At 40.7% G+C, this 12,710-nt stretch overlaps 1 protein-coding gene across 15 annotated transcripts in view; it reads left to right on the forward strand.

Moving 5' to 3' along the window:
- ABI1 (abl interactor 1) overlaps positions 1–12,710 on the forward strand; it is a 79,222-nt gene that overhangs the window by 60,957 nt on the left and 5,555 nt on the right. For 2 of the 15 annotated variants that reach the window (XM_030511242.1, XM_030511305.1), the window contains 5 exons: positions 2,847–2,987; positions 5,016–5,116; positions 6,316–6,396; positions 8,048–8,224; positions 11,018–11,104. In XM_030511242.1, the coding sequence (XP_030367102.1) occupies positions 2,847–2,987; positions 5,016–5,116; positions 6,316–6,396; positions 8,048–8,224; positions 11,018–11,104 (587 nt within the window). The remainder of the gene's footprint in view (positions 1–2,846; positions 2,988–5,015; positions 5,117–6,315; positions 6,397–8,047; positions 8,225–11,017; positions 11,105–12,710) is intronic. The other 13 variants (XM_030511343.1, XM_032920203.1, XM_030511701.1 and 10 more) reach the window with 8 other exon arrangements.

Here is a 12,710-nt window from a genome sequence, read left to right on the forward strand (position 1 = left end):
GCATTGCGAACACACTGGCAACACAGATTCTCTCAGGCTTGTGCATTTTTATTTTTATGCTTATATGAGGAAGGATTTTGCTATTCCCGAGTCCCACTGTGACCAGAGTTCCCTGCCTGCCATAGCATCTATTTTGCTCTTGTGCATCTGTGGGGAGTGAAATCTGCTTATCTTGGTGTGCCAGCAAGTAGTTGTTGCTAGAGACCAAAACATTAATACTTGAGAAGCTCAGAGCACGTGCCATATGGCTTTTTCTGTCCAACTGTGCATCATCTTCCAAAAGGTATCCTAAACAAGACCTTCTACTTATTTGTCACACTCAGTCTTTCTTTTATGCTGTGGGGGACTGAGGCACTGTAAAGCTGGCTGGCATGATTGTGTTGGCTTCAGGTATGATGTCTGGTAGAGAGCTGGGAAAATGAGGAACAGCAAGACAGAACAGGAGGTGGATCAGGAGCAATGGTCAAGGAAAATTAGAAGCAGCAACTCCTTTTGTTGAAGACTTAGTGATTTTTAATCCTGATTTATGCTTTGCTGCTTCACGATAGCAGTGGTTGTTGTGTGTTCTGCAGAGAAATTACCCTAGAGGTTTCCTCAGCATGTTTTGTGAAAATTCCCATTGCTCAAGGGCATGCAATCAGTATTCCAATTGTCTCTCTTATCCCAGCTGAGAAAGAGTTGTTTATCAGCCCTGGGAAGCTGGGTAGTGCTTTCATGTTCTCTTGGATGCTTGCTAGTGAAACAGCAGTGTTGATGTACTGGTGAGCTGCTTCTCTCTCATGCTCCCCCCGATCAAGCCGGAGCTGTTTGGTTGCCTTAGCTGATGCCTGATAAGGATTAATCAGCTGAATGTCATTTCCAGATGAGCTTGACAAGAGGCAGCAGTTGGCTGAGGGGGAGGAATAATGTGGGTTTGTAACAGAGATTTGTATCTGCCCTTCTTGTTCAGGAAGTACAGCTCTTGTCTTGAGCAGCCGTGTTCTGCCAAAGCATGCAGTATCATAGGCATGACTGTTTCCTTAATATATGCGAAAAACTGCTAGAAACCGCAAGGATACTCTTCCTTTGATCCAGAAAACAGAGATAAGCGTGTAAAATCAGGAGGAGCTTGGTGTGTAACATGGACCTTTAAGTATGTGCTGCCTATTGTGCAGCTTGTCCCTCCAAGGAGGACTATCTAAAAGAATATGGTGGGGAGAGAGTCCTGCACAGAAATTGTGTAGGTGGAAAGGGAAAGAGACTGCAGAGAGCAGGGATCTCTTCACCAGACCACAGAAAGACAATGGAAAAGCTTGGATGCTCAGGTTAGAAGTATCACAGGAGAAAGAGTGAATTGCTGGGGCTGGATGGAGGGAGTAGTTGCAGTGGTGTCTTGGGGGTCCTGGGTCAGAGCATGGCCTTGGCCTCCCTGTAGCTGTCTCTGGTGGCTACTGGACATCAGGACTGCAGTGAAGCATTGGGGGAACAGTGAGGCAGGGAGCACTGGGCAGTGTCAGGAAATAGTGTTTTCCTCCTCTGCATAAGGCTGGCAGAAGAGCAAAGAGAAGGACTGGACTTGAGTGATGGGAAGAAATTGGTTTTGACTTCTCTGGTGCTTAGGAGTTTTGAGTTCTTCAGTGAAGCTAAGAAGAACAAAGGAGAAACTGAGGCATGGCTGAACCTGAGGATGTAGTGGGGCTTTGCTTTTGACAATGTTTTTAAATTGTACAGGCAAAATTAATAGTACTAAAGAGCTAAGGAGTAATTCCTATTGCCACTGTGTTCCAAGGTAGAAAACTTTAAAACATTAGTTTTCAAGGTTGTTCCTGTTGGAAGCACATTTAAAATATTCCCTGCGTATCACTTTATTCGGCCGTGTTTAGGGCTTTATCTCTTACAACTGGAACACAAGGTTTCTTTATTTTTCCCACGACTGATCTCTTTTGGCAGATCTATAGGTGGTGGCAGTCTGCATATTAAAATCAGCTGAAGTTCTTTATATAGACAAACTAATTTACAAACACCACAGTCCATGCAAACAATTACAAGAATTTCTCTTTGAGAGGTTTTAATAATAAAATGTTGTAGTTAAAATTCAGTACTGTTGCATTCCATACTGTAAAAAGGAAGTCAGTAAGTTTCTTAAAATACCAGGAAGCTGTACAACTTAATCAACTCAGTTACAACCAGTATTTGAAGAAATGATTAAATACCAGTAGTTTAGTATTTTTGTTTTTGCTTAGCTGGTGCATTGCCAAATTCCATGTCTTGCAAGGGATCTCTTAGTTACTGGTGAGAACTGAAGAGCTCTGCAGTTCAGTACAATACATGCACTGTTCTTAAGGCAGTAATGGGTCTGGTAAATAGATTTCGAAAGATCTGTGTTGTATTTCTGACTTGATGCAGACTGATAGGTCATCTTGGAAGTCTCTGGGCTTCACTTTCTTGGGCTGCAAAATAGAGACAGCGAAGCTCCAACTGAGGCAATGTGGGGGGAAGAGGAAGTTGTTACAGTGGAAGAGTTTGTCATGTGCAGTGTACCGGAAGGTAACCCCAAAATATTATGCAGATATAACTATTGTGTGTTATGTAGTTCAAAGAATGTATTTTGGGTGGTAAATTTAGTTTAGGCTTTTTTAACCAGTTTATCGTGTTGTAGGCCAGCTTGTATGGATGAGCACTTTAGAGAGTCAAATGTGACCTGTCTATCCTACCTGGTGGAATTTGTTTAATGTACTGTAATGTGGGTCACTGTGCAGTGATCTCTCATTAAAACTTAACAAATGGCTTCACCACTTCATTCATTTATGCTTTTGATCTTCTGATCCTTTATCTTTCTGTCTTAAAATCTTTTTTTCCTTGACCAGACGAAATACTCCTTACAAAACCCTGGAGCCAGTCAAGCCGCCAACAGTCCCCAATGATTACATGACAAGTCCTGCCAGACTGGGCAGTCAGCACAGTCCAGGAAGGACGGCTTCCTTGAACCAGAGACCAAGAACACACAGGTAAAGCATTTTCTCTGTCGCTCTTCCCTGCCTGGCATACTGATGCTTACTAAAGTCACAGAAAAGCTTTGAAGCTTTGTGCCTGTTGGCTTTTTGTTGAAAGGCAAAAGGTGAGTTATTATCTGTATTGTTGACTCCTCTAACGATATAGAAGTGTTGTCATACTCTGTAGAAGCCTCATTGTATCTAGCAACTTCCATAACCACAGGCCTCGTTTTATATAATCAGTTTATTTTGTTCTATGGCATTTGTTTCCCAAGAATAAGCAAAACTTCAAATTTTATGCAGTTGCAAGGTGGGGTAGTGATGGGCCCTCATGGGTCAAAAGCTGCATTATTAACCTTAGCCTAAAGTATTCTTGGGCCTTTTTTGTTTGTTTTCAAGACCCCTGATTACAAAGAGAAATTTCTGTTGATTAGAAACGCTGTGATGAAGGTAGTCAGAAAGAGCCAATTGTTTTCTTTTGGCTAAAGCTTAATGCTCATAATCAGTGCATGATAGAAGTAGAAAATAAAACCTAGTCACAGAGCAGGTATTGGCATCAGCCAGTTGTTTCTGCTGATGAAAAGGGCTTTGATGAAAGAGTAGTGTATGTTTTGGGTGAGAAGGGTGTTCCAAGTGTACCTCACTTCTTGTTTTCAATGTCACATAATTTTTTTCTTGAATTGCAAAGCTGGATCTTTCTCTGAGCCTCTTCAGAGAGACCATTTTTTTTCAATCTGATTTTTAGCGTCAGCTTCTGCAGGGGGAAGAACAGACACAAGAATTCAGGATAGCATCAGAATGAAATAACTTTTAAATCTGGCTGCAACGGAGATCTTGTTAATCTGTTTAGCTGGCCACTGTGAATGCTCCCTACTCTTGTCTCACAAGATCTTCTTTTATGTAGACTGCAGTTAGAAGTTCAGCTGCAACCATGGTGACAAGATCAAGATCGTCAGCAGACAGAACGCTAATTTTGAAAGAATTATCTTGGCTTCCATTTCAGATCACCAATTTTATTTTTTGTAGCAGTGTTACTTTCTTAAGATACATTTGAATGATTTGTGCTTGACTCTTGACAGCACTGATTTGCAGCCTTCCAGGAATGGTAAATAAATTCTAACATTACTGAGTACTCTTTAATTAACATGGATGAGTAAAAATGGTGTTCTGGCTTCAGAACATTTTAACTACTTAGTTCTCTTCTTATTATCCATTTAATCCATGTAAATTCAAGTCTTGGCCTAAGGACTGCTCTTGGATAAGAGTAAGAACAGATTCCACCTGAATCTTGATTCTTTTTCAGCTCCCTCAATTAAAAGAAGTGTTACGGCCTTCAAAGACATGTGTAGAAATGTTATCCAGTGGTTCACTAGAAGTACATTCTGTAAAAATCTGTATTGCTGGCCTCTGATGTGTATATCATGTAACAGCACTTCGACAAATTGTGACCTGGCTTTACAGTTACCTTTCAGAAATCATGGAAACAAACTTCTCATACACAAAAAGTGTGTACATGGGCAGGGTGAGTGTTAAAATACACAGAATATTATCCACACCACACCCTACCCAATTGGTTTGTCATGGCTGTTCTCAGTTAAAAAGTTCTCAGTCTAAACTTCTGAGCAAAGGAAATGTTCCTTCATCTGACAGCACAAATAATCTTAAATAATTATTTATAGTTTAGGCATGAATTCTTCCAGCCCCAGCTTATTAATTTAAATTATTGCAAGGCCCCTGAACTGTTCCTGCATTTGTTACTCCATTGCCTAGGACTCGTATGGTTGCTTACCTTTTTATTTTTAAAGGATTTAATTAGACATTTTATGCATAGCAATGTTTATCAGCTTAGCTAATTCCATTTATTAGGGGTGTATCCAGACTTGATGAGCTGTGTGCAATTGTAGGTACAGACAGAGGCATTTTGTAGGGGGTTTTTCAACACTCTATCGTTGAGTTAGGCTAGCAGAGCTTACACAAGAAGTGTGACTGCTGATAGGCCTTTGTAGGAAACACTGTGCTAATACTTGCGGTTTTGTTTTGTAGCGGTAGTAGTGGAGGAAGTGGCAGTCGAGAGAACAGTGGAAGCAGCAGTATTGGCATTCCCATTGCCGTGCCTACACCTTCACCGCCAACCATTGGACCAGGTATGTGGGACTTCTCCCATGTTAACTTATGGCTCTAATATCACTCACTTGTGTTTACAGAGGAATTTTGAGTGAACATGATGGGGTAGAAACTGTCCTGAAGCACAGTCCTAGTCAGGAAATACTGAGGGAGATTTAAAGTTTTAATTCTTTACCAAAAGTACCTGCAGAAGAATCACTTACAGAATAGCAGATGGTTAAAACACCTTTGTCAGTCCATGTTTTTACAAGATAATCGAGGTGGGAAGGGGAGAGAAGGAGAGAGGTATAGCCTTTTAAAGCTTAAGTGTATTTTTAAATGCCTATCTACAGCCTGACTTTTCTGGATGCCTTGAGAAGCAACAGCAACTATGTTTGATGGGAAATGCCTTCTGAAATAGCCTGCTGACTTTACCATCTGCCAGTACATGTTTTGTTGGTTTTGGTTTTTTTTTTGGTTTGGGTTTTTTTTTTGTTTTGTTTTGTTTTTTTAAACTAAGTAAAAGTCTCTATGTTAAAACACAGAAGATGACCTATGAAGACACTGCTAGTAGCAGAATTCAGGCTTATTCACCAATGTTGTTCATGCAACGTTTACGGGCTGAAGTTGCTAAGCTATGGTGGAGATCATTGAGGCAGGAGAACTAGTGTGTATAAGATAACACAGCAGTAAATGAGAACCGTACAGGATTTCTTGGCATCAAAAGCATATTCCCTTGTCTTTAAGAATGATGAATGGTGAGAATGTGTAAAATCCTTCTAAATAATAAGCGGGCAGCATTATTATCTTGGTAACAAACCAACTCAGTCACTCGTTTACTAGCTGTGTATTTTGTAAGCTAATTTGCACAAGAAAACAGTGGAGTTTTGGTGTAACGTAGTTTTGCTATCACACCTCTTAAACTTCTCTTCCTCAGATGAAAAGTCCTCACGTACGCACATGTAGGCTTTCCTTTCCCAGGTGTTTCTGATCCTGCAGTGGTAAAACAGGCATGAAATCTTACTATTTGGCATCCCGTAGAAATCAATGGGAATAAAGAGCTGCAGGTACAGAACCCTGTGTAGGATCAGGGCCTGAGTTTCTACCAGTTGGCAGAAGTTGAATTTTTGTATTTATTTTGGAAGCCTATCAAGTGCCCATGCTTGCTTTTTATTTTTTTTATGTTTTAAAATTTTTTTTAATGAGATGGCCTAATTGGGAATATAAACTATTTTATTAGCTCACATTTCTGTTCTTCCTCCTCCTGGACCCCTGCCAGCACCACCACTGCCACCACCTCTCCCGATGGGCAGTCTGATAGGTGAGACTTGTATCAATGCTGAAGTGATTGCAGTCATGCTGCATAATCAATAATCACCTCCTCCTAATGGACTTAGTGAGGGTGGGTTTTTTTCTTCTATACTGGGGTCTAAATGATTTTAGTATAAAAAATCAGTTCTGGGAATTTTTGTTTGTTTGTTTGTTTTTAAGCAAATCTAATCTCCACTAATTTCCTGTGGTTAAAGCCTCTGAAGGTAAATGCACAAGGTATGGGGAAAAGGCTTGAAATCTCTGTTCCCAGTAAAGCTAAGATCCAATTAGTTTGATCTATAAGGACTCAAAATCAGCTTGAATATTGGTATTCTTTTGTGTCACTCCTGCAGCTGAAACTAAGTCACAACAGTTGCTCTCTGGCTTAAAAATGGTAGCTGATGTGTAGCGTGATCTGTGTCTTCTATCTTGTGGACATATGGTGACTGAAAAGCAGAAGTGTCCATGACAGTGGCTTGGGTTTGATTCTGTGATGCTGCAGGCAGGTGGCAACTGGAAGATTTGAGGATATGAACTAACAGTTCTTGCAGAATTGCTTCAAGCATTACATATAGCTGTTAGGATGGGATCTAAAAGTAGCACTTTTCCAAACAGGCAGGAAAAAATACCCCACCCTTCCCCATCACAGGCTGATGACAAAATTCATTGATTGTGTTATGAAACTAGCTTTGGAGGCTTTGACCCACGTAACCATTTGCACTTTCCCTTACTGAAGTGTTAAGCGACAGTGACTTTGGATAGCATTAACAGGACTGCAAACTTCTGATCACATGCTGTTTGTGTGTGTGTGCATTTTTGTATATATTTATGTATAATTATATAAGATACATACATAGGTATATAGAAGCACAAAACATTTTACTGCAAAACGATTTTTGCGTTTAAAAATTGTATTGATCAGTGTGACCTCAACATGTGAGATTCATTAGTTTGCAAGGTGTGATTCATTTCTCTGTCTGTCAGAGGTTAATCCAAAAGAGAACTTAAACTGGTTTATTAACCTTGAAGTCTGTGCAGCAAGCATGTGGAAGGTAAAAATGGGTGTTCTTTCTGAAGAATGAGTGACATGTCTTTCTGTCAGCTGGCATTGGTGATTCTGATTTGTTAGTGCAAATTCTATCAATATAGAAGCACAACCAGCAAATATGATTGATATATGTGCCAAATGTCTGAAGCTCATGACATTTGTTTTACTGTTTTGTTAGAGTGTTTTTTTATATTAGATTGGAGGCAACTTCTGGTTTGCAACGGAAAATGTTTGCTTTGAGCAGAATGTGGATTTTTTTTTCCTGTGTGCTTCTTAATAAAGGGTATTGCGTGTAGAATTATTGAGACATGCTTAGTGGTTGGAAGCTGATTCAATTTTCCAGTCCAATCCAGTCTCTCAAAAGTAGTTCTCAGTATTTCTCAAATGCCCTTTATATGAGTGTCGGTTTATGTCCTGTGTGGTTTTTTTTCTCATTATTGATTATAACAGGGATGTTTGTTTTCTGTTAATCTCCTGTTACTGGCCTTAAATTATTGGAGACCTGTAATCAAGTATTTCCCATGGTCTGGGCTTTTTTCTATTTTCTGCATTCTATCCCAAGTAATGCTTTGCTTAAGTCTTTTCCTTGGTTCCTCTGGCTAATACTTTTCAGCTGCTCCTGGTTCAGCTCCTGGTTCCCAGTATGGCACAATGACCAGGCAAATCTCGCGACACAACTCTACCACTTCTTCAGCATCTTCTGGTGGATACAGACGGAATCCTTCTGTGACTGCCCCATTTTCTGCTCAACCTCATGTTAATGGCGGGCCTCTTTATTCTCAAAATTCAAGTAAGCTTCTGAGCTCTGAAATCACAAACTGTTTTGAGCAAAATGATTGTAAAAGCATGCATGGCATTTTAATTCGTTTATGAAGAGCGTCAATCAGATTACTGCTTTCTTTCCTAAAATAGAAGGAAAAACAAACAAGAAAAACCATACTGAAGCTGTATAGTGATTGCACTATATGCAATTATACTGTTTTCCCCTCTGACTTGTTTGCTGTTACTCATGACACGAAATTATTATGATTGCCTACCTAATTATAGGCACATTATACTTAGCATTTCAGGTGTGCTTGGAGAACATAAACTAAAACCACAATTTTTTTGCAGGAGACTCAATATAGTTGTAGTACCGTCCCTCTGCTACTGGGCTAGTGGCTAAAGAGTATGGTCACAGCACAGTGCTCATTTAACAAACCTTTCCCATTACACAGTTCCTCCCTGTCTCTGTCTCTTTCATAAATCCTTTCCTGATTCCAAATTTCTCCTTTGTTCTTGGTTTTAAGCTTGACTGTTAAAAGAAGAGCTCAGTCTCTTTTTAGCAGACTCCTCCTCTGTGCTTCCACGCTACTAGTAGTATAGATGGAGATGAATGAGGGAAGGGATGGATGCCATGGGCAAATGGGCAGGTTTGAGTCAGCAGCATCCTGCTTACCTACCCAGCCAGGCAAATGAGGTTCACTGCAGAAAGATCTGCAAAATAAGGATCTACTTGAGAGTTGGTAGAAAGCTGTTTCTATCAGGGAACCTCTTCCTTGCCGTTTCCATAAATGTTGACCAGATACACACAGAGGAGTCATAGTCCTCTAATGGTTTCTGGTGATGTTCTGCAGCCGGAGTGCCAACTCTTTAAACTTCAGTGATACTTCTTTTAACAAGAAATGTTGATGATTGGGCTGAAGATCACTTTGGACCAGTGTTTGCTGTTGAGTACTTGCTCTTAAGCAAAGAACGCACATACAATGATGAAGACACTGAAGTGAAGAGTTTTCTCAGTGGTTGAGAAGTGTTATGTTTATCAGAAAGCATTTTTATATGTAGACACAATACCTCTTTTTTTCCTCCAGTCCTGATTTTCCTCCTAGTCTCTCACGCATACTGGCCTTCTTTTCCTCCACACTCTTGTTCCCCCAAATTAATTCACCATAACTGAAGCTCCTTCCTGTTTGAGCAGTTGTGTTCTGTTGAATAAACAGGGCTTTTCTTCTGGAAATAGTTGTCTTAAATGCTGTGCACACCACTGTTTCTGAACATTGACATTTGTCCAAAGCAATTTTTTGCTCAAATGCAGGTGCTGTTCCTTAATCTGGCCTTTCTGGTGTTTTCAAAATACTGATTACCAACATTTTTAAACAGTATTTTGATGGGTGTCTTTCTACTTTAAACTATTTTCCTCTGTTTCTGTAACTGGTGATTTTTTTTATTTTTAATGCTACTGTCTTGACATTAAACCCAGGTCCCATGTTTCCTTAAGGTTTTACTTTTCATGTTATAAAATACTCTGCTTTTTCTTAGATGTTTACTTCAATTTTGTGAGAAACCTGTTTGTTCTTCTTTTATTGATCATTTCTTCCATGCAGTTTATTTGATTATTGGTTTTGTAAAGAACTAAATGCTCCATTTTTATTCATCAAACATTAATCTTAGTTATGGCTTTTTTTAAAACTGTTGCTTACTTGTAAGTACAGAACCTCTTTCAAATTTGGTTCCAACTGGATTACCCTGCTGAATTCCCACCTTTATAGGAGTTTCTCTGCTTCAGTGCAAGAGAAATGCCATTGAGAAGGGGCATGGTATAAACAAATGAGTTAATATTTTGTTGGGTTTTTATTTTTCTTCTTTTTTCTTTCCCCTGCTTCATGGGGAGATGTGCTGGCAGAGCGGATATTTTGAATGGCATGCCCTACTGCTATCATGCCTCCTTCCTACCTGTAGAGGGAAGAGTTGAACATCTCAGCTGTCAGCCTGGCATCTCTGAGCACTGGTGCCATGTGTCTCATCTCATTACTCACCAAATAGGTACATATTTCAGAGAAGATGAGCTTTTAAAGTGCTTCGTGGGGAACTCTGTGTGCTGGTTGCTGGTTTAGGCAGTCGTAGCTGTTGAAGTCATTGCCAGCCTCTTGTTGCTGAGTGCCTTCTAACCGCAGAAGACTTAGAATAAAGCTCTATTCTGCTCTAAATCCATCTGGTTTTCCTACCAACAAGCAAGAAGGTCCCTTTTTCTATGTAGAACAAAAATAGAGCCAACCCAGTGCTCCTTGCCCCAGCAGAACAAAATTATGGGAGGTGCTCTCTGCATGAATATGAAGTAGTCATATTCATTGCTGCACTGTAGGTAGCAACCTTACTCTTATTTCAGACTAAGAGTCCAGAATCCTGTGAAAATTGCCTCTACTTCAAGTAGGGTACTTTGAAAAGATAACTGCTGAATAGCGGTAAAGCTTAGTTGGCAGCAAGATGGAAAGCTCAGCTTTGTGTGCTCCCCAAGTGAAGCAGAGCAAGTCCCTTCACACGCACACCCTGTGACCTTCCAGATGCACAGCCTGCGCTTGGCTTTTTATTCAGCTGAACACAGGGGCATGCTTTGCTTTTTGATCCTCCATTGGCAAACCACGAATTCAGCCCTGTTGGGAACACTAGCTTTTGAAGGAGGTTCTTGCGTGTGTGTGTGTTCTTGTTGTTCTTTACATACTTTGTTTTGTGGTCCTCGTTACTGACGGCTGCTTTTGTTTGTTTCCTTTTTTTTTTTCCTTTGTCTGTTTGACTTGCCCCGATATCGTGTGTGTGTTGCTACCAGTTTCTATTGCTCCACCCCCTCCCCCTATGCCTCAGTTGACTCCACAGATACCTCTCACAGGCTTCGTGGCCAGGGTGCAGGAAAACAGTAAGTTTGGACAAGCTGAGCTGTTAAAGGGTAGAGCCTACTCTTTCTTCTAGCATGCATGGCTGGCAAGTCAGACTCTTATTTTGTTTCCTTTTCCAGAAGCTAATACCATCTTGCATTCTAGTGTCAATACGCTATTGGAGCTGAAGGGCACACTCGTCAATATTTTGTAACACGCGCATGATTATTACTGACCCATTAAAGTTCTGAACTGCAAATTTGTTACAGAAATAGTGTGAAATCTGTGGCATATGCTTGGTGTGAATATAGAAATGTATCTTAATTAAAAATATTAATTTCATGTTGAATCATCCTGCCTGAGGCGCTTTCACTAGGGGTAATTGATTCGTTGTTATTAGAAAGGCTTATGTAGACTGTCAAAATATGTCCTGTGTAACCGTTGATTCTAATACTCAATAGTAGTTTTCAGGAAGCTGTACAGTCAATTGAAAATGTGCGCTTTTATGACCTCATGCCATTACAAAGGAGCTTGTAAGGTATTTCTCCTCTCAGCAGCCTTTCTTCTCCATTTCTTTGTTCCCTAGACAGATTTCCCTTTTGAGCTTCTTGCAACACAGCTCTGCTTGTTAGGTTTGAGAGAGATATGCTCCCTGGCCATGATCTGTGCTGCAAGGTTTTTTATTCTGGTAACTCTGCTTTTACCATTACTGTCGCGACTGCTAGTGCAGGTATAAAGTTGTGTTCCTTGATCTGGCGATCTTCGCTGTAGGAGTAGTTGCAGTTCTGTAAACCACAGAATGAATGCAGTGTAGATAGGGCATGAAGTAAATACAAAATGGGCATGAAGTAAATACAAAATGTCTCTGAAGTGTTTGGGAGCCATACTGAAGTTTGCTAGGATCTCAGGGGCTACTACTACATAGTAGCTATATAGCTCCAACATACCTTTAGCAGCCCCCAGATCTCACTAGTGCTGCTGTTCAGCTTCCCATTAGAGCTTTTAAGTGGTCACGTTCTGAGGATACACCTGGAGATAGGAGGCATCTCTCTGGTTCTCATTCAAAGAGAAGGTATTTTGGTGTTGTGCTAGGTGAACATCTTAAGAATCATGTTGATGTAGAGTAGTACGTCACAAAATTGTGTTGATGAACCTTTCCAAAATTCAAAGCGTAGAGGTAAACCTACTGAAGATGAAGGTTGCAGCACGTCTTCACTTGCAGGTAGACTTGACAAAATTGACACCTGCTTCTGAATTGTTCCAAGTATGTCCTCCTGGAGATGACACAGCCCTGGGGAGAGCGGAGGTGAAAGGGACAGTGTAACAGCTCGTGTGTGTAACAGCAGAATGCAAGCTGACTTGTGAATGAGATTGCGGCAGAAACAGCTGAAGTTTGAAATCTGGTCTTAGGAACGGTTCTTTTAGGGTTTTTCTTCCCTTTTAACAGTCCCTTGGGTTTGACAGTTACATAACAGTATGGGTTTGAGCTGCTGCCGCCGCCTCGTTTCGGAGGCAGGGGCGTGTGTGGCAGGCAGTCTGCGCACACACTCGGCAGGACTGGCTGTGGAGGCTGGTGCTGAGTTTTGGCATTGTGCGCTAGACTTTCATCTGTCTCATCTTCTGCAAGGAGCCTCCGGGGGAGTGGAG

Source organism: Strigops habroptila, chromosome 1 (genome assembly GCF_004027225.2).
Source record: "Strigops habroptila isolate Jane chromosome 1, bStrHab1.2.pri, whole genome shotgun sequence".
Lineage (NCBI taxonomy): Eukaryota > Metazoa > Chordata > Aves > Psittaciformes > Psittacidae > Strigops > Strigops habroptila.